At 39.0% G+C, this 21,302-nt stretch overlaps 2 protein-coding genes across 2 annotated transcripts; both read right to left on the minus strand.

Annotated features, from left to right (window-relative positions):
• Window positions 1-616: 616 nt before the first annotated feature.
• LOC133724762 (uncharacterized) lies at window positions 617-3,836 on the minus strand. Its single transcript, XM_062151611.1, has 4 exons — window positions 1,994-3,836; window positions 1,575-1,832; window positions 1,124-1,243; window positions 617-1,035 (listed from the first exon to the last, which is right to left on the minus strand). The coding sequence occupies exons 1-4, from the start codon at window positions 3,164-3,166 to the stop codon at window positions 985-987; spliced, it is 1,602 nt and encodes a 533-aa protein (XP_062007595.1). The 5' UTR covers window positions 3,167-3,836; the 3' UTR covers window positions 617-984.
• Window positions 3,837-14,280: 10,444 nt separating this feature from the next.
• Window positions 14,281-17,899, minus strand: LOC133724765 (uncharacterized). Its single transcript, XM_062151612.1, has 4 exons — window positions 17,556-17,899; window positions 17,311-17,469; window positions 16,588-16,806; window positions 14,281-15,315 (listed from the first exon to the last, which is right to left on the minus strand). Exons 1-4 carry the CDS (start codon window positions 17,790-17,792, stop codon window positions 14,974-14,976), a joined length of 957 nt encoding a protein of 318 aa, XP_062007596.1. The 5' UTR covers window positions 17,793-17,899; the 3' UTR covers window positions 14,281-14,973.
• Window positions 17,900-21,302: the final 3,403 nt, after the last annotated feature.

The raw sequence follows: 21,302 nt of genomic DNA on the forward strand, positions 1-21,302 counted from the left end.
ATGTGGGAATTTGTATTTGTGTATTTGAAAATTGTTAAATCTTGTTGGATTATTGTTATTGTGTCATTGTGGAGTTGGTGTTATATGTGAGGAGCATGTAGACTCCAAGTGTTGAGGTTGGTTGATGATTTTAGAAGTGTAAATTGAATTTTTACAGATTACCCTTCATAAAGAAACATTGGGAATGTTCAGGCAAAAGTTTAAGAAATGTTACGAATAAAACTATGCCAAAAAAAAAAAAAAAAAAGGGTATCAGACCGTCTAGTTTTTGTTCACCATGTAACATGCCTACGTTTAGTAAATTCACTTTCAGAAACCAGAACAATCAGACGCAGATAACCTTAGGACAGGAATTTATCTGTGTATAGAAAAGATCCTAAAAAAAAAATTTAATAAATAAATAAAAGTATGATGCCGATGGAATACTACTGTTGTTCCAAGTTAGGACAGACGTTGCCTTCTCAACAAGTCTGGGTACCGTATCTCCCTCAAGCTGCTCAGCAGGCTCTGCGTTTCTATTCAATTAACTCCGGCTACCTGGAAAGTTTGGTACTTTATAGTATTCTTTCTATTCTTTGCCCACCAAACAAAAAAATAAATAAAAACAAGCCAAGAGTGCTTCGAAAAGGGCAGAAACCAGAAATATTGTCACATGTCCGTCAGGCATAGCAATAACTCATTAAGTTGCCTGAGAAGGTATTTACAATATAATTACATATATTTAATTCCACACTGAAATGCAGTCTAAGTAGACATATGCCAGGCCAGCAATGTACACCACATATATGTAACCTGTGTTAAGAACACAACTAGGGAACATCCACAAAAGCTAACTGCCCTTTACCAATCTACTTCTGTCCACTCCAAACTCTATTCATCATGCATATACACCTGGGTTACGCATGGAAAGTAAAAGTGAAATATAAATGCTACTCTGAAACTAAACACAGTTGCAGGGTCCCTTCTATTCTTGAAGCCAGCTCTCTATTCATGTGCTCTATAGAAATGCAACAACTTCAGCGTTTTCACCTTCTCCTAGACAAATTAAAAAAGTAAATGTTAATTGGGAACGATGATTGTTATTCTCATTTATAATGGGAATATAGCAAAACCCTAAAGCAACCTGGATTCCTGCTTCAGATTGGGAGGGAAAATGAAAACCAGTCGAGCAATTCTGCAACATTTCAGGACTCTTCATCCATGCTCTACGTGCATCACTCACCTTTATCTTATACGTGAACATCTGACATTAACAATTACAACACAGGTTAGAAGCAACTAACCAAGGTTTTGACCTGCCTACCACTTTATTTCATACAAGAAGGTTTGAAAAGATATCTTATAAAGCTTCACAATACTTGTATTATAAAGGAAAAAACAAAAAACTAAAGAAAAAAATGTGAAAAATAAATGCACACTCATCACAAATCTTGTGTGCTTAATTATTGGGAAACACATTTTCTTTATATTTCTATCCACTTAAAGAGGAAAATAGTGAAAGGAAAAGAAAGAAAGAGGGAAGAGTATAATTGATAAGTTAGACTCAGTTTAAAACTGTACTGCAGAGAGCAAACCTGAGACAAAGGAAGATTCGGTTTCTCCAGTTCATCTCCATCAACGACAATACCAGTACCCTGGCACTCTGGGCAGAACACTGAATAAATTTGTGGGGTCATAGATTTCAACTGAGCATCTGTTCCATTGCACTTGGCTGCAGTTTTTCTCCTAGACCTTCTCCTCACTTTTGAACCAGTATTCTGATTTGTGATTATCTCAACTTCACACAGAAGAATCCAGTGTATAAGGCAGGAAGTATGAAACACATGAAAAGCCTGCATGTAAATAAATTAAACGATGTGAACTACTTGCCAATCCAGATGCACGGACAGACTGTAATGTGGAATTATGAAATAAATAAAAAAGATGGAATTACAGAACATTGGTAAAGGACATGGTCAAAAGCAAAAGGATGCAAGTTGTGTAGGACTCTCACCCCATTCACATTTCGACTACTGCAAGCAAGCCTTCCAGTCTTCACATTCATGAGAGTTGCTACATCTTTCCCAGGAAGCATCCTCTGTTGACAGATATCACACATTCTCCCTGACGCTAAACGCTGTTGCCGTCTTAGCTCTCGCCTTATAGATTTGTTCAAAATAAATCTTGTATTCAGTGATGGTAGCTGATCATCATAATGGTCTAGAAGCAACCTAGATGCTGGACCACTGGAAGCAGAGGAATCTTCCCCAAACAAATCATACTGATTACTTAGAGAGTCACTGATATCCTCAGGGTCAGAAAAGGATTTCTTTCTCTTACAACCGGTGCCTTCACCATTCCCTGATTCCATTGTAGGGCTGGATGAGAGCAACATCCTTACATCATCAAGTAAACCCTTTCTACCCAAATCAATATTATAACTGAAGGTAACAACAGCGAAATCATGCTCAGGAAGTTTGCAAAAATTCTCACTGTCTAAAGATTTTACCCCCAACCATTCACACCATATTCTACTAATGCCATCTTTCCCAAGGAACCTTGCAGCAATTTCTCCTAAACCCACCTCTCTCACTTCTATATCAGTAATTTCATCCCTAACCACAACACCAGGGATCACCACAGAGGAAATTGCTCCATCAGCAGTTGAATTCTCAACAAAGGATTTAACTCCAACATTTGAATGCAAGCCTGGCAAATCTATATACCCATTACATTCACGCCCATCAACACCGCAATGATCATAGCCATTGGTATTCAAATTTTCCCCATATTTGACAATAGCAAGATTGTTCTCATTGTCATGAGACTCCAACAGCCTAAATTTATTGTCATCTGGAGTCACTAACACTCTATCAGTCTCATATGAATTGTCAAAGAAAACCACACCATCATTGAAAGGCCAAGGATTTGGTCGTAAAAGAGTAACCTTAGCAGCAGCCAATCTCTCATTGTGAAGATTACCCTTCAAGTGATCAAACAGCACCTTATCGCTATAGCACGGTGCAAGGCACAGAGTACAGAAGAAAATGAACTTCTTCCCATCTTCCCTGACCTCAACATATGTGTGCCCTTGTGACCTCACATTGCGAAGAATTGTTCTTGTTGCTTGCTCTCGAAGACTACAAGCTTTAGCCTTTGGAAGCCCAAGATCCCACCTTCCCGCCATTAAAATTTCCAGACCACCAAAGATCAACTTCAACCAAGATTTGAGTTCAGAGTGCAGTATCCATGTACAAGTTCAATTTGTATTCAATCCCAAATTTCCTTCTTTTTCAAGGGAAACTAGGCCACACACAATTCACCCTAAAAGCCCAATCCAAACAAACAAACCCTAGAAATTTACCGACCTCAGTCTATTCTTCACAAACATCAGCAATCTAAGAAGAAATTCACCAGAATCTAGAGCACAAATTCACAATAACCCGAAGATTTCCGCTCTAAGTACAACTTGAAAGCGAAAATTAAAACAAGGTAAATCTAGAAATAAGCTTGGAAAATCCTACAACTACATATTCGAGGCGTACTCTGTATAGGATTTTTCAGAAAGCGAGGAGTTCGTCCGTCGTGGCGGGTGAGGAAGAGAAGCGAATGAGAGCACGACTCCTCCATAGCCATCTCCATTGCAATCGAAGCTCAACACAAACTCACTCCGTAGGTCAGGTGTTTGGAGACTCGGAGAAAGTTGAGGGAGAAATCAAATGCTCCAACCGATTTCGCAAAGGGCTGGTCGGAATTCGGGATTCTTTTTTTTTTTTTCAGGATTTTTGGATTTTACCTTTCTCTATAGATTAATAGATTATCCCGGTTAATACGAGTGGTATATTCGTATTCCGACCCAGCATATGTGCCTTTAGTTTAGGTGTGTTCCATTCCATTTCAGATAAGGCGTTGAGCTGTCAACGGTCAGGATGCGGTTTTTGTTAGCGTGAATCAGTTGTCAACCACCCGTTTGCTTGTTCGAAATTATTATTCAAGCAAGAGTAAAACTGTAAAAGAAACTCCTCATTATTATTATTATTATTATCACGATGTGTCTCTCCCAAAACCCAACACGTGTTTTTCTCCTTTTTTTTTTTTTTTTTTTTTTCCCAAACATCTAATATCCTTCCCTTCCTCCACCCATTTCCTATTCATACACAACACCTTTGTTTTCTCTCCCTCTCTCCCTCATCTCTTTAGGCACGTTGATCGGTGTAGACCATAACCATGAGATGTGGGGAAGAAGAGCTTGACATCAAATCAACAGAAACTTGGGATGCAAAATATCAGAAGCGTGGTAGAGGAAGTTGCAAGAAACCCCGAGGAGCATTCTCATGTTTGTAGCAAGCAGAAGCAATAGAGGGAATCTTAGAGTCCTATAGCTTAAAGGAAGATGAGGCAGTTCTGGGGAAGAAAAGTTGTGAGAAGAAAAAGAGAAAGACTGAAAGACTTTGAATTAGGATATAATAAAAGGATTTGAATCGAGTCCGATTCGAAACTGGTAATATCGGATTTGAATCGTCCTCACGCATGCAAGCATATATTGGAAAATCTATGTAATATTGGAGGAAATTCGAAGGAAATGTAACTGGTTTGAGAACATTACCTGGGATTGGATTCTCCGAAAAGCGAATCGAGCTGCGGACATGGCAGCCTCGCTTGCATGCCCTTAGGCCACGTTTGGTTCGCAGAAAGTAAGTATCAGGAAATGAAACTTTTTCCTTTCCTACATTTGGGATGCAAAAGGAAAGGAAATCATTTACTGAAGGAAGGGAAAATAAAGGGGAAAGTGGTTCCTTCCAAACCCCAAATGAATCACTTTCCCCATTTCTTTCCTTGCATTTATTACTCACAACATATTTTTTTATTACATTATTTAACAACTTTTTAACAACTTTCCTGATAACTTTCCTTACGTTACCAAACATCGGAATGGAAAGTTGTTGGGAAATTTCATTTCCCTTCCCATGGGAAAGACAAAAGAATTACTTTGCTTTCCGTGAACCAAACGAGGCCTTATGACGGTGGATACTCAGCGATGGGCTGCACAGCCACCACCATCCTTAATGCTGGTTCTGCGAAATGTCGGGCTTCCATGTTCCCATGATGATGTCTTGGTGGACTGACCACACCTGGAGATCTTTCTCCAGCTTTTTGTGTTCTTCGCTGACTTTATCCTATTTCAATCCGATTTAGGGGCGCATTGGTCTTTTTTTTTTTTTTACTTATTCTCAGTGTTTGTAGCCTTCGTGGCTTCTCAGGGACTGGCCCTTTAATGAAATCTTTCATTACACCAAAAAAAAAAAAAAAAAAAAAAGATATAATAAAAGGAAAAAAGGACATGTGTTTAGCTGTAGGCATGATTAGAAATGATCGACAACATATGGTCAGGCAAGTATTGTCCCAAGTTAAATCTCTGTAGTATGCCAAATCATGTATTGTCTTTAAAGTTGACTAATGTTATAGATAAGTAATCTAGATCTTCCTTTTGGGAATTGTTGGGCACAGGTTTTGTTTGGTTAAAAATTTGAAGAACTCGAACCCAATCCTAAATTTCAGGTCTAGCCCAAATAATGTGCTGCAATTAACGACAAGTGGTCCGTCGAAAGAGTATTGGTAGACAGTGGGTCCGCCGTTAACGTTATATTCAACGGATGCGACAAGCAACTACAGCGCAACAGAATGCTCCTGTAAGACCACGAGCCGCTACTCAGTTTCTCCGGCGATGTGACCCAGCCTCTGGGGTCAAATTATATGCGCCTATCCATTGGGACAGCTTCATATACAGCGGAAATACACACGGAGTTCATTGTGGTAGATTGCTTCAGCTCGTACAATGCCATCATCGGTCGCCCAGCCCTCAACAAACTCAAGTGCATTATCGCCGGATACATGTTACTCATGAAGTTCCCCACCCCTAACGGCATTGGTTCTGTCAGGGGAAGCCAATAAGTTGCACGAGAATGTTACTCAACAACAGTGTCAAGGTCAAGAAGCCGCCATGAAATTTTAACGTAGCCAACACACCACAGTTGATGGACAAAATTGATGACCCTAGAGATGACGAGAAAAAGTACTTCAAGAAAGAGCTCATCAACTCAGAAACATCGCACTGCATTGTAAGCATCTCCGACGAGCACCCAGAGAGAACTGTGTGCATCGGAGCCTAACTCTCCCCTGAGATAGCAGCTGAGCTCACCAGTTCCTAAAAGAAAACGCTGCAGTCTTCACATGGTCATATGCCGACATGCCAGGAATCTCTCCCAACATAATTCAACACAAGCTCAGCATCAAGCCATCCTTCTATCCCGTCAAGCAGAAGCGACGAACCTTTGATGAAGAACGATACAGGGCCATCAGGGAGGAAGTCACCAATAGAACATTTAAAACATACCTTGAAAAGTGTAGCAAAATTGCCAGAGGTGGCTGGAAATCGTCGTCGGAATTTGGTCTGAAATCATCGCCGGAGGTGGTTGGCTGGAATCGTTTGGCTGGTGGGTTGTCCTTCCTTTTTTTTCTTTAGCTTCGGCCCAGGCCTACTGAGGATTAGGTTTTTTTCTAGCTGGGCCTTGACTTCAGCTAAAAATTGTGGGCCGTTCCCTTTTTTTCTTTCTTTTCTTCTTCTGACAGTGGGGTCGTTCCCTTTTTTTCTTTTCTTTTCTTCTTCTGACAGTAGGGCATCGTCCCCTTTTTCTTCTTCTTCCTTTTACTAGGGCGGGGGCAGATGCTTTCTTCCTCTTTTTCTGGGCCGCTACTTCCTCCTTTTTTTTTCTGCCTTCTTGGATCCTAGTTCTTGGGATCGAGAGCTTCAAGGTGGGGGTCGGTGGTTGCTAGGGTTTGAAGGCTACGATTTTAGGGTTTCAGGGTTAGGGCTTCGTGTTGATAACATGTTTAAAGAAAATTGAAATTGGGAGAGAATTGAGTCGTGCTTTCATTGATAATAGGGGCCTCTTTATATAGAGGATTACAAGCAGAGTAATAGAGTCGTATATGGAAAGGTAATCGTACATTGATTGGATATCTACAAATATCTCCGAGAATATCTCTAATGTTAACCATATTACAACTAAAGCAAGTAACCTAAAGTTTAGGCCAGACACATATTCTGGATTTACTTGAACATCTATTAGTTAATTGTTCTATTTTCTTTTTATTGTTATATTGTTCTCTTTTATTTTGGGGAGATAAGAACGGCTAGTGGCTAACTAAAGGAGGGAGAAGGAGACGGGAAAAGGGAGAGGAGAAGAGAAGAAGAAAAAAAAAGGAAAGAAAAAAAAAACAGAAAGAGAAGACAACATACAGAGGAGAAGGGGGAAGAAGAAGGACGCAAGAGGAAAGGAGAAGAGAGGAAGAGGATAGAGTTGGAGAGTTTGGGTTGTTATCGAAGGCTGCGAATTGGGTATTTATGATTTTTGAGGGGAGAGAAGCTAGAGGGTCTAGATTGATTTTCAGAAGCAAAGGTGAACATTTGAGAGTTTGGCTTTCTGCTTTTGATCAGATTTGTAGAAAGGCAAAAGGGGAGAAAGTTTCTGAAGTGGAGGGCTTTGTTTTAGTTTGTTTACTGTCTATGTTTGCCTTGCCTTACGATGAGTGACTTTGTACTTGGTTATGCTTTTGTTACATTGTGTTCATTGTTGGTTTTACTTCGGAAATCTCTGGAGTTTTGCAAAACTATTGAGGTGTTCACTATTGATTATGATAGATGTTTGATAGCACGGTTTTGGAATTATTTTAACTTGGTTGTTCGTTTATAGTTCTATTAGAAGTCATTTAATTGATTATCACTTCTAGTTAGTATTGGATTCATGTTTCTGGAATTGATGCCTTTGTTCAATTGTATAGTTGTGTGAGTGCCTTCGAGGCTTGAAATTGGGTTTTCTTGATATTATGCTTTCCTGATTTTATAGTGTTCATTATGTTCTCTCTGAAATTATTCTTGTGGCTATGAGGTCTCTTATCAATGACTTATTAGACTTGGATTGGGTGGTTTAATTTCCTTATTTTCTCCTTGCACTTTTTCTTGAGAGTCCATTTTTTCACTTTTTGGGTTTTGATCAAATTATCTTTTGTTGCTGCTCGTACATGGTTATTGACTGCGGTTAAAGATGGTAGCTTTTTCAACTTCTCGATTGATTTTCTATGATTATATTGGAAATAAAGTATAGTGAGGATTGGCTGATTTGGAGCTACTGATTGTATGTTTGCTTCATATTGTATTTTTGGCCTAAATGCATCATTCACTCTAGCTTTGTATATCTGTACCTATGTTCATAAACTGTGCCTTTTGGAATTTTCAGATTGGTTAGATCATGATTTTACTTCACTCACTCTCATGACGAGCTTGAGATGTTGTTGTGAGTTACTTGTTCTAGTGATAACTTTGCACAATCTGTAGTTTTAGATGTCTGATTCTTATCATGCAGTTAGTTTAGTGTTGAGTATATTTTGGTCATGAGGTTTAATTTTGGAAACTAGTGTTCTTTGCTTTGTGAGTTAATTCATTTATGATGTTTGAATTGGCTTATTCCAATTGTTTTAGTTTTCTATCTTAGCCTTTGGTTTCCTTGCTAGTGTGACTTCTATGTTTCTTTTCAAAATTGGTATCCTTGTTATTATTATGTCTCTTGTTTTCACAATTCCTGAAAATTGGCCTTGGCTTGCCTACTTGATGGACTACTTAAATTGTGTTATCATTGGTGACATTCGAGCCTTTGAGTGTGGTTTGATTTCAGTGTGTTTTAATGATTACGAACTCTACATTTGATTTTCCCGATTTGTGTGGTGGGAACATGAAAACTATTTATTAATTTAGAATCCTCTAGTCAGTAAGAGAGTGGTACTGGCAATGTGCACATTACTATTATGACGTGACCATGTGTGGCACGATCATTTGGGATGTGCTAACCCTGGGTTGTGGTAACCCATTTTAGCTAATAGATTTGCCGTGACATTCCTAATATTATTTTAGTTAACGGGTTTGCGGTGGCATTCCCATATGATATTCAACCTGTGGCATATCAAATTGATTTATGAGCTTGCAGTGGCAGCTTGATTCTTTTTTATGAAATGATTTTGATCATTGTGTTGATCTGTGGGTATGCAGTGGCATCTCAATTGATTTATGAGCTTGCAGTGGCAGCTTGATTCTTTTTGGTGAAATGTGTTGATCTATTTTCAAGTGGCTGTTTGGTTAGCTAACTAATTACTTCTTGGTGACTTGTTATTGCTATGATTTTGAATCTTGTAGCTGTGATGTTCTTGAGTGATGTTATTGGCTTATTATTCAAATAATTCACTAAGTGTGCTTTTTGCTCATTCCTCGTTTTGTTGTGTTTGCGGGTTCTTTTAATTTCAGTGTCGAAGGAGTGCCCATAAAGTGGAGAGTAGTATTTTCTTATTTCGGTCAACTCTTGTAAAAAGAAAAACATTTTTGTTTGTAAATAGCACTTGGAGTCCTTTTGGAATCTAATTGTTAATTTAGTTCTGCTGTTAACATGTTCTTTACCTTTTTATTTACAGCAATTGTTCTTCCTACTTTTTCTCGTATTTGAAATTTTAAATTCAGCCAGTAAAAATGCTTTGGTTCAGTATTGGGCCAGTGTCTTTACAGTAATAGGCCCAAATTGTTTACTACTTTTATGTATGATAAAATAAAAATTATATACCATCAGTTGAGATTCAAAAAAGTATCTTAAATATCAGTGATATGTAACTTATTATTTAAAATAATCGATATTGTAAAAAACAAGCTAAGCCATTTGCATACAAGTTAAAGAAAAAAAATTGGGTACTAGCATCATAATATTAATATGGATGATGTGTTCTCCTAAAAAGAATATAAAACATATCTTAAATAATGTTCAAGATAGCACTTCCTATAAGTGACACCATGACACTCATGAAATCGCTTTGGACTGTTAGGCTATGTTTGTTTCTCGGAAAGTGGGCATTGGGAAAGGAAAAACTTTCATTTCCTGCGTTTGGGACAGAAGGGAAACACTTTCCCATAGGAAAGGAAAAAGTAGAGGAAATTGGTTCCCTCCCCCCCCCCCCCCCCCCTTCGGATTCACTTTCCCAAAGGAAAGGAAAGTGATTCCTTTCCTTTCCACCAACCAAACAAGGCCTTAGAGTGGTACTGTTATGACGTGATTCCTTTCCTTTCCTTTCCCCCTTCAGTGTGTTTTAATGATTACGAACTCTACATTTGATTTTCCCGATTTGTGTGGTGGGAACATGAAAACTATTTATTAATTTAGAATCCTCTAGTCAGTAAGAGAGTGGTACTGGCAATGTGCACATTACTATTATGACGTGACCATGTGTGGCACGATCATTTGGGATGTGCTAACCCTGGGTTGTGGTAACCCATTTTAGCTAATAGATTTGCCGTGACATTCCTAATATTATTTTAGTTAACGGGTTTGCGGTGGCATTCCCATATGATATTCAACCTGTGGCATATCAAATTGATTTATGAGCTTGCAGTGGCAGCTTGATTCTTTTTTATGAAATGATTTTGATCATTGTGTTGATCTGTGGGTATGCAGTGGCATCTCAATTGATTTATGAGCTTGCAGTGGCAGCTTGATTCTTTTTGGTGAAATGTGTTGATCTATTTTCAAGTGGCTGTTTGGTTAGCTAACTAATTACTTCTTGGTGACTTGTTATTGCTATGATTTTGAATCTTGTAGCTGTGATGTTCTTGAGTGATGTTATTGGCTTATTATTCAAATAATTCACTAAGTGTGCTTTTTGCTCATTCCTCGTTTTGTTGTGTTTGCGGGTTCTTTTAATTTCAGTGTCGAAGGAGTGCCCATAAAGTGGAGAGTAGTATTTTCTTATTTCGGTCAACTCTTGTAAAAAGAAAAACATTTTTGTTTGTAAATAGCACTTGGAGTCCTTTTGGAATCTAATTGTTAATTTAGTTCTGCTGTTAACATGTTCTTTACCTTTTTATTTACAGCAATTGTTCTTCCTACTTTTTCTCGTATTTGAAATTTTAAATTCAGCCAGTAAAAATGCTTTGGTTCAGTATTGGGCCAGTGTCTTTACAGTAATAGGCCCAAATTGTTTACTACTTTTATGTATGATAAAATAAAAATTATATACCATCAGTTGAGATTCAAAAAAGTATCTTAAATATCAGTGATATGTAACTTATTATTTAAAATAATCGATATTGTAAAAAACAAGCTAAGCCATTTGCATACAAGTTAAAGAAAAAAAATTGGGTACTAGCATCATAATATTAATATGGATGATGTGTTCTCCTAAAAAGAATATAAAACATATCTTAAATAATGTTCAAGATAGCACTTCCTATAAGTGACACCATGACACTCATGAAATCGCTTTGGACTGTTAGGCTATGTTTGTTTCTCGGAAAGTGGGCATTGGGAAAGGAAAAACTTTCATTTCCTGCGTTTGGGACAGAAGGGAAACACTTTCCCATAGGAAAGGAAAAAGTAGAGGAAATTGGTTCCCTCCCCCCCCCCCCCCCTTCGGATTCACTTTCCCAAAGGAAAGGAAAGTGATTCCTTTCCTTTCCACCAACCAAACAAGGCCTTAGAGTGGTACTGTTATGACGTGATTCCTTTCCTTTCCTTTCCCCCTTCAGTGTGTTTTAATGATTACGAACTCTACATTTGATTTTCCCGATTTGTGTGGTGGGAACATGAAAACTATTTATTAATTTAGAATCCTCTAGTCAGTAAGAGAGTGGTACTGGCAATGTGCACATTACTATTATGACGTGACCATGTGTGGCACGATCATTTGGGATGTGCTAACCCTGGGTTGTGGTAACCCATTTTAGCTAATAGATTTGCCGTGACATTCCTAATATTATTTTAGTTAACGGGTTTGCGGTGGCATTCCCATATGATATTCAACCTGTGGCATATCAAATTGATTTATGAGCTTGCAGTGGCAGCTTGATTCTTTTTTATGAAATGATTTTGATCATTGTGTTGATCTGTGGGTATGCAGTGGCATCTCAATTGATTTATGAGCTTGCAGTGGCAGCTTGATTCTTTTTGGTGAAATGTGTTGATCTATTTTCAAGTGGCTGTTTGGTTAGCTAACTAATTACTTCTTGGTGACTTGTTATTGCTATGATTTTGAATCTTGTAGCTGTGATGTTCTTGAGTGATGTTATTGGCTTATTATTCAAATAATTCACTAAGTGTGCTTTTTGCTCATTCCTCGTTTTGTTGTGTTTGCGGGTTCTTTTAATTTCAGTGTCGAAGGAGTGCCCATAAAGTGGAGAGTAGTATTTTCTTATTTCGGTCAACTCTTGTAAAAAGAAAAACATTTTTGTTTGTAAATAGCACTTGGAGTCCTTTTGGAATCTAATTGTTAATTTAGTTCTGCTGTTAACATGTTCTTTACCTTTTTATTTACAGCAATTGTTCTTCCTACTTTTTCTCGTATTTGAAATTTTAAATTCAGCCAGTAAAAATGCTTTGGTTCAGTATTGGGCCAGTGTCTTTACAGTAATAGGCCCAAATTGTTTACTACTTTTATGTATGATAAAATAAAAATTATATACCATCAGTTGAGATTCAAAAAAGTATCTTAAATATCAGTGATATGTAACTTATTATTTAAAATAATCGATATTGTAAAAAACAAGCTAAGCCATTTGCATACAAGTTAAAGAAAAAAAATTGGGTACTAGCATCATAATATTAATATGGATGATGTGTTCTCCTAAAAAGAATATAAAACATATCTTAAATAATGTTCAAGATAGCACTTCCTATAAGTGACACCATGACACTCATGAAATCGCTTTGGACTGTTAGGCTATGTTTGTTTCTCGGAAAGTGGGCATTGGGAAAGGAAAAACTTTCATTTCCTGCGTTTGGGACAGAAGGGAAACACTTTCCCATAGGAAAGGAAAAAGTAGAGGAAATTGGTTCCCTCCCCCCCCCCCTTCGGATTCACTTTCCCAAAGGAAAGGAAAGTGATTCCTTTCCTTTCCACCAACCAAACAAGGCCTTAGAGTTCATTTTGGTGCTTGCACCGATACGAATAAACGGCTGTTGGATAACATCAAATATTTATTTATTATTATTAAAAAAAGATGGTGATTATAAATATTAAAAGCTGAGATTATCTATTTAGATCACTCGCGCCGCCTGGGCATAGAAAAATTTCCAATTAAATACCTAAAATATATAATCTGATAATCAACTTGGGCACTATTTTAGAGTTTTATGGCACGTTTACTTATAAATCGGAGACAAATGGAATGTGAGAAGAAAGGAATCGGTATTGATTCCGGAGGAATTATTCCTAAACTCATCTCCCCCCTTCGTAATCGAATTCCTGAGTATTCAGGAATCGATTCCTGATAAGGAGGTGGGACCTACATCCATTCTGATTCCTTCATGTGTTAGTAAACGCAGGATTTCTTTTACCCGGAATCATTCTGATTCCTTTATGTGTTAGTAAACGCAGGAATGTTTTTACCCCGTAATCATTCACTTTCCTTCCAAGTAAATAAACGTGCCCTTCGTCGGAACTTGAGAAAGAGCAGAGTACGACAAAAACAAAAATTATGTCGGCATCTCGATCCGGCCTGTCTAACAAGGTGTTAAACGCAAAAGAAGGCTGAGATTTATGTGCTGGAGTCCTTTAACAAAGACAAGCTGCTCATGCAGCCGATATCTGAGATGAATGGCCGAGATTGGGTCAAATATGCCTCGGATAAAGGGCTTGTTAATTTCTCGGAATTCAATCAAAGAAAAACTAGTAAAGAGTTTTGTTGGGCGATTCAAAACCTAAACAGCCTGCCTAATACTCAAAAGTTAGTGAATCGTATAAGCTGTAAATCATATATTTGTTCAAGAGATGTATTCATGTATATATAAACCGGTCGATTGCCGGAAGATAGCCAATAACATGGATCTGATCAACGTAACTCTGGTGAGAAGAGATTCAATTCAAAAGGCACAACTTTGGACAAAAACAAAAGAAGCTATATATATGAACAACAGGTTACTTTGAAAATCAAAACCAAACCAATACAAGAACCAAAAATAAAAAATTCAATAAACTTTGAGACAAGCAAAATTCAAAGAAAGGATAGAGCAGATGTTTACATAAAAAAAAAAAAAAAAAAAAGCAAAGCACACCTACAGATAGATGTGAAAGTAATGGGGTGGCTAGCGTCTGATGTGCTTGACCTTAAGCCAGCCTTTCTTGCATGAATCCCCCACAACCCTGACACCCTTCTTGACTATGGTCTTGAGCTCATAGGCCCTCTTCTTCACTTGCTGCTCAAACCCACCCATTACTTCCTCTTGATTTCTCTTTCTTTCTTATGTATTAGTCTCGCACAAACTCAGAGCAGGGCGTTGCTTCTGCTTTACAACAAACAGCAAGAGGGACAGGAGAAGACAAGAAGAAGAAGAAGAAGAAGAAGAAGAAAGAGGAGATGTGGTGGTCACCTAGATATCAATGATTCACAGGGGCACACGTGGCGATCATCCAACGGGGAAAGGCATCCATCGTAGTCAAATGACTCATAGGGGCACACGTGGCGGCCATCCAACGAGGAAAGGCTTCCATCGTAAACGTGCTTACGTTGATTGCGGAATAAGCATTAGGTGTCTTTCCACTTACTTATTGTTGGGCCCGAACAAGACGCGTCATTGTGGGTCTTTTTCCTTTTTCTTTATTTGAAAACCACGACCCAACTATGCACTAGTTGCCGATGCACAATTATTGGGACCGCTCCTTCGGCTTCATTTGAATTTGGGTGGGCTGTCAAAGTAAATTTTGACAGGGTGTCTCTGTCTCAACTTAAGGCTTTCTTTACGGTCACAAAAGGTAATAAAAGTAAAGAGGAAGAGACTGGTTTTTGGGGATTAAAACTAGGATGCCATGGTTACAGTGATTAAAAACTCTTAGTCAATGACCTGAGGCAAAATTAGGGTTCCCTTTCAAGAAACATGACAAAACTCTCCATGAGACTTAGATGTGAGCTTAGGATAAGAATGTTATCATTAGGGTCAGGGCGTTGTAAAGGGAATGTATTAAAATGGAGGAACCCAAGTTTCCAGTCCAACAATAAGAGCATCCAAGGACACATCCAATAATAAACAACTGTAGGAAATTCTCACCAGAGAAGTGAGCTGCACTAAATATAGCTGAGCTTATCAAAACAGCTGACTGCCATTTCATGGTGGATGACATTGATGTCAATAAAAAACCTCGGTAAACAGTCTCTTCCAGCAGGGGAGTAATAACGCAGTATACAAAGAAACATGCAGCTTTTGAGATGTCGCTGCTTAGCAGGATTTCCTTCAGTACAGGGTTGTTTATATCCTGCAACCGATTAGTGTAAAATAAATTACTTGCCAAATGGTTAACTCTACAGTGGTTGTTATAGACTGCGAAAATTCTGTAATACACATTATTAAGAACAGCTTCAAAGCAAAGAAATAGCTTCAATATTATTAAAGAGTCAGATCCATCATGCATGTATGAAAAGTTCAGATGCATAATGCTTCGACACAGAGCAATAGCTTAATATTTCTGTTGTATAAATGATATAGAGGATTAGCTGAGAACAGAATACGTGTGCTAGTCTGATCTCACAGCACATACCCTTTCTCAAAGCAATTAGTTTGGGATTAAGAGAAATTTGCTTTGACAGAATAAATCTTATCGAAACAGACTCGAAGATTAAGCCAGAGAACTGATCCGAAACTCAGGTCTAACTTAAAGCTTGGATTAATCCTGAAAATGTCCATTCACTTAGGATCACACTACCATCCTTTTCTTCATTTCTTCTTAGGTCCTTTCAAAATATATCTTCTTGTCTGAAGTAGTTTGAAGATGAATTTAACATAGTATATTTCTTTATTTGAATTCTACAAGCCACTTCTAGTAAACCTAAATGAGCACAAACTAGTTGAAAGTAAACCACAGGTGATTGCCCTTAACAGTGATGAACTTGAAAGGTCCTAAAATCAGCGACATAAACAGAAAAACTGAAAACATACTATTACATCTAAAACATTTTTTTGTTTAATCATATGTAGTTTTTATTTTAGGAAAAACTTGTGAATGAAAATGAGGTGCCAAATAGTGGCCTTAACAAAACTTTGCCCATTCCATACCCAGTGGATAAATTCCAACCGAAGGGCTACCACATACCCAAACACAATAAAATACAAACAAAAAGCAAGTAATCTGGAAGATCATCGGTGATTAGGTCCATCAGCCAAGGACCTCCTCTCTAAAATCAGTCTTGCATAATGCTGATATTACTCATCAGATTGCTTGGATTATTCTCAAAACCATTACCTTATTTGTATACCTATATAATTAGTATGCTTTCTTTCATTATTATGACATTATCACCATCATTTATTTTTTCTTTTTCTTTTTTTGGAACAAGGACAGAAAAATGATAATGCCTCACTTGTCTTCCGATTTTCCTGAAGCATGAACTACAGTTCTGGAAAGATAAAAAGATAAAAACTAGGCAATCATATGTGTTTTCATTTATTCAAGTAAGTTTGGTCCTGTTTGATTCATTAAACCTTATAATAAAAGCAAAAAAACAAAAGCAGATAGGTTCAAGATACCAACCTTTGGACCAATGAATCTATCAGCAAGAAAAGACGTAAGGAAAACCAACACAAAGAGAAACCCAAATCCTACAGCTGATACCAACAGCCAGCTCCTCTCTTTTGACAATTTGTTAGCTTTGAAGAAGTTCGCAAACTTATACTGTGGCTTAGCAGTACTCTGCAGAAGAAGCATTGCTGCAATGAGCTCTAGAAACTGAGCTCCAAGCAACGATATTGCCTACACCACCAAAAGAAAAAAAAAAATCAATACAAAACTAAGCTCTTTCAAATTGAGAATTGCAAAGAGTTCCAGCAGTACACTCTCCATAGATAATATGTTCAACCTGAGCAACAGTGGATAACAGAATCCTTGGAGGGCCACTACCAAGAAAGTCATCCATTGAACCAAAAACTAAGGGGGCAGAGGACACAATGTTATGTTACTTGATACTTAACTGTTGCTTGTTTCAATTTTGAGTCATTAAGTGTCGTAACCAAACAAATGAAATCATATTTTGATGCAAACAGAGGGATTGGATGAGCTACTTGATTTGATTATATGGTGGTTCATTAGCCTCAATTCAATATAGAGTCCCTAAATAGATATACCAACATTTAAATGTTAAAATGAGGGTCAGGGAATTATGATTAGCCAACACCTTTTGATTAATACAAAAAACAAGTGTTGTGCAAATCCAAGTTCTGCTCAATTCTAATGACATGATAAAAGAAACAAGGTCACCTCAATCTGTGGATCAAGAACAGGCTGATTCAGTACATAAGCAACCACAGACAAACCTCCAAAACTAAGAGGAATGTGCAAACTGAAGATATAGAAAGCCAGAGTGCTCCACACAGTTGCAATGTCCCATGGACTATCTGCCGCCAGTGCTGAGAAGCCCTGTAGTTTAAAATCACAAACAATGGGGGCATTCCATATTAAAACTGCTGTCTGAATATGAATGAAGAAAGTTTCAAAATGGGTACCTGAGAAGAGGGAGAGACTTGTTGGGTGTTGTCAGTTTTGTTACAAAAGCACTTGATAGAATCTGGTTTTGAGGTTAAGCTGGATTTGAAATTCGTGCAAAGGAGAAGAGCACTAGGAGATGGAGATGGAGATGGAGAGGGTGACGGGAGTTTGAGTTTTGACGTAAAATCCCCAATGGATAATTTTGTAGGTGTGGTTGGATACATCAGCTTCAGATGGCACTGTAACTTTATCATTCTCGCCCGCCCAAACTCTCTTTTTCTCGCCTCCTTTCCTCTCCTCGTCGCTCTGCGCCATCTTTATAACCACCAGTTTTTCATCCTTCATTCAGTCCATTGCCTCATTGGACCGATCACCAAAATATCAAAAATTATGAAAATATCGATACTTGAAAAAATAGAAATTTTAATAAAAATATCAAGAAATTATCCATCGATAATATTGAGAAATTATTGATTATTGATGGAAATTTTATCAAAATTTTATATAAAAGTTATATGATCAGCTAAAAATGTATTAAAAATAAAATATCATAAAGATGTTAAAATTAATATCAATGCATGGAAAAAACAGGCACTAAATTATAATTGTACATCGATGGTTTTTCATTGCAGTTAGAAAACCCTAGACTAGAGAACTCTCTCTAGCCCGAGCACCGCAAGAGAGCACAAACCCACCAGATTGTTCCCTGTCCGGCGGCGGCCATGGATAGCGCCAGCTTCAGCCGCGTCGTCTGTTGCTGGCTGCCGGACGGGCACTTCAATGCCCTGGGCTGAGGTCGGGAGAAGAGGTGGCTATGGCTTGTGGTTTGGCAGCCTGGTTTTGACGGCCAACGTGGGCGGTCTTTCTGGGCGTCTGTGGTAGTTTTCTGTGCAGGGACGGTGCGATCCGGCGACGGCGAATCGTGGGCGTCTAGGCGACGGTGTGGCTTGCGGCGATCGGGGTTGGGAGCTGTATCTGCAGTGGCTTGGGGCTCGAGGCGGTGCTGGCTTGTGACGAAGCTAGACGGTGCGGCTCGTGGCTGGGCTGGTTCATGGCGGGGATCGTGGCGAGGCTGGTTCGTGGCGGGGTTGACTCGTGGCGTGGCTGGTTCGTGGTGGGACTCGAGGGCGGCGCTGCACAGGCCACTGCCGGCGTGGTGGATTGGTGGTCTGGCTTTGGGTCAACCATGTCTTACTGGGCCTTGAGTTGGGCTTCCTCTCTTTGGGGCTGCCCTTTGGGCTGTCACATTTAGGCTGGGGTTTTTTAGCCCTAAGCATTTTCTATGTTATTTAGGTTTTTGTCTAAATTACAATAATGTTCCGTTTTCAGAGACAGTCTAGGCACTTTTGTGCATCTAGTTTTAGCATTTGGTCTGGTCTTGTCGATTTAATTCTCAGTGGATCTAGTTGTACACCAATTGAGGTCTCTAGGCAACTAGATTGATTGGTTAAGAGTTAGATTGGGAGGGTCGGATCTTTCTAGCGCCTCCAGCGTAGTACCAAAGGGGAATCCCTCTATGTCTACGTATTGATTGTACAATGAGTGGGTCTATTTTCTATGTACCATTGTGGGTACTGTTTGGACCCAAAATGAACATTTTGGCCTGACAAGGCATGTGTTGGAGAAATTGAGCCAATGTCAGTGGCTCAAGCTATATATTGTCGACAAGCTCGAAATATATATTTAGAGGCTAAATAAAGCCTACTATGGAAGCATGGAAGCATGAAAAGTTAACTTTAGCACATTTTCCTACTTCGGCTAGGAGAAACCGAGCTAAACAAGGAAGGAGGGGCGGCAGACTAACCAAATGAAATCAAAATGTGCTGAAACTTTCCAGATCCATTCTAGACAGCCCAAGGATCATTTCTTATGAAGAGTGCAAGAGTTTTTTTTTGAGTGGAAGGACTTCAAACAATCAGCCCAATTTTCTACAGAAGCAAAACTGGAAAACTGGACCTGTAAGAGGTCCAGCAGCATTTCGGCCCAACCACATGGAATAAAAATCTGAAAATTTGTCATGATGATCTACACTCATAGTGGAACATTTCATATGAAGAAGTCGAAGGCATATAATGAAGTCTTGTTGGAGAAATAATTGAAGGAATAAAGGGGCAGAAACTGACCTAAAACCAGCTCAATATTCACATGTTCATGTTTCCTACCCACATGAAGAAAGCTAGATGCTTTTCTCTTTTTCCTTGGATATATTTTTCTTCTACAATCTCTTTAATAGATCATCACCACTTCCATGTTGCTGCACCTTCATGCTTTGCTTTCATTTCATCTTTTCTCTATCTTTTCCATATTTTACAAGTGAACTTAGATCTACTTTCATTATTTTTCTTCCACTCATCGTTTCACTCTTCTTTTTCTTCCCTATATAAACACCTTCTCCTCTCATTCTAAGACACACATTCACATTCAACAACAACATCTCTAAGATGATCTAAGTTCTCTCTAGAGCAAACCTCTCTAAGAGCAACTCCTCTCCTTCTCTTTCTCTTACCGGTGATCAAACTCCTAGTCCTAGTCTTCTCAGAAGCCGACTTTCAGTGCCACCAAACCCTCTGTCAACGTGCTTCGGTCCTAGTCTCCTCGGGAGCCGACGGTAGTGCCGCGACCACAACGGTTACAGAACCAGCCAAGCAAGGGTAACGCCCTAGCAACCCAGCCAAGCTAAAGTCACGCTTTAGCAAGATCTCAACATTTCCTGGTGATTTCGCTCTGCTCAATCTGCAATATTGAGTATCGACTTGTGAACAAGAAGAAACTTCAGCAAAGTCCTCACCACGAGGCACAAAGAATCCCACGACGAGGTTGGTGCTCTCCTCGTCTACAATCGCTTGAAAGAAGTCAGGTCAAGGGACACCCCCGACGACCGCACCTGAACGGTGCTAGCACGCCCGCGCAGAAAAGAGACTGTTGACCAGCTGCAGCAAAATTGGAGCCAAACAGGTACTACCACTATCTTCTTGTCTGTCTAAATGGCAGCGGAAGGGTATGTAACGGTCTATTCTGGCTTTTGATGAATATATACGCCCTACTGGCTCTTTTATCAAAAAAAAAAAAGCATGGAAAAAACAGAAATTTCGAGAATATCGAAGATATTTTAGTCCTTGCACTAGACCCTCCTGTTACATTCTGTCAAAGAAAAAAAAGACCAAAAAAGGGACGACTCTTACCATTTTTTTATTTTTCTTTTTTCTTTTTTATTTTAGGTGGTTTTATTCAAACCTCCATGTTTATTATTTGAACCTGCAGATATAATTTTTTCCTTATGTTCAAGTAAACCCTAATTTGTGTTTGGCCCAAACTCTAGGTTACTTGACCTAGTGGTAATAGGGTTTAATTAGAAGAATCTAGAGATTATCTTTCCTTGTATAATTCAGACTATATGCATTGTAATCCTCGGCCCCTATTATCAATGAGAACACACAGCAAATTTCTCTCAATTTCAGTTTCTCTACAACACGTTATTAGCACGAGCCCTAACCCTAGCTTTAGAAACCAAAACCCCAGAAATTGATCAAGCTCCACCAGATTTGCCTTGCCTGCGCTACTACTGCCCCCGCAGCCCCCGCGTCGCAACTCAACGCTAACCCTACCAGGTTAGCCTCGCTGCCCCTGTAGCGCCCGCAAGCCCTGCTTGCCTTCTACCTTCGCGCGCGCTCGCCTGCCCTAGCAACCGCGACTCACTAGCGGCCCCGCGGCATCTCCACAGCGTCCTCACGGCATCTCCACAGCATCCCCGCAACTGTCCTCGC

The sequence above is a fragment of the Rosa rugosa genome, chromosome 1 (genome assembly GCF_958449725.1).
Source record: "Rosa rugosa chromosome 1, drRosRugo1.1, whole genome shotgun sequence".
Classification (NCBI taxonomy): Eukaryota; Viridiplantae; Streptophyta; class Magnoliopsida; order Rosales; family Rosaceae; genus Rosa; species Rosa rugosa.

Excerpts from the sequence above, each read along its gene's own strand:
- LOC133724762 (XM_062151611.1), bottom strand. The coding sequence starts at position 3,166 with ATGGCGGGAAGGTGGGATCTTGGGCTTCCAAAGGCTAAAGCTTGTAGT. Across the intron at positions 1,833-1,993 it reads GTAGTCGAAATGTGAATGGG|GCTTTTCATGTGTTTCATAC; the intron begins GTGAGAGTCCTA and ends ATTTACATGCAG. Across the intron at positions 1,244-1,574 it reads CGAATCTTCCTTTGTCTCAG|ATGTTCACGTATAAGATAAA; the intron begins GTTTGCTCTCTG and ends TGTTAATGTCAG.
- LOC133724765 (XM_062151612.1), bottom strand. The coding sequence starts at position 17,792 with ATGATAAAGTTACAGTGCCATCTGAAGCTGATGTATCCAACCACACCT. Across the intron at positions 16,807-17,310 it reads TTCTTGATCCACAGATTGAG|GCAATATCGTTGCTTGGAGC; the intron begins GTGACCTTGTTT and ends TTGGTGGTGTAG. Across the intron at positions 15,316-16,587 it reads ATAGATTCATTGGTCCAAAG|GATATAAACAACCCTGTACT; the intron begins GTTGGTATCTTG and ends AATCGGTTGCAG.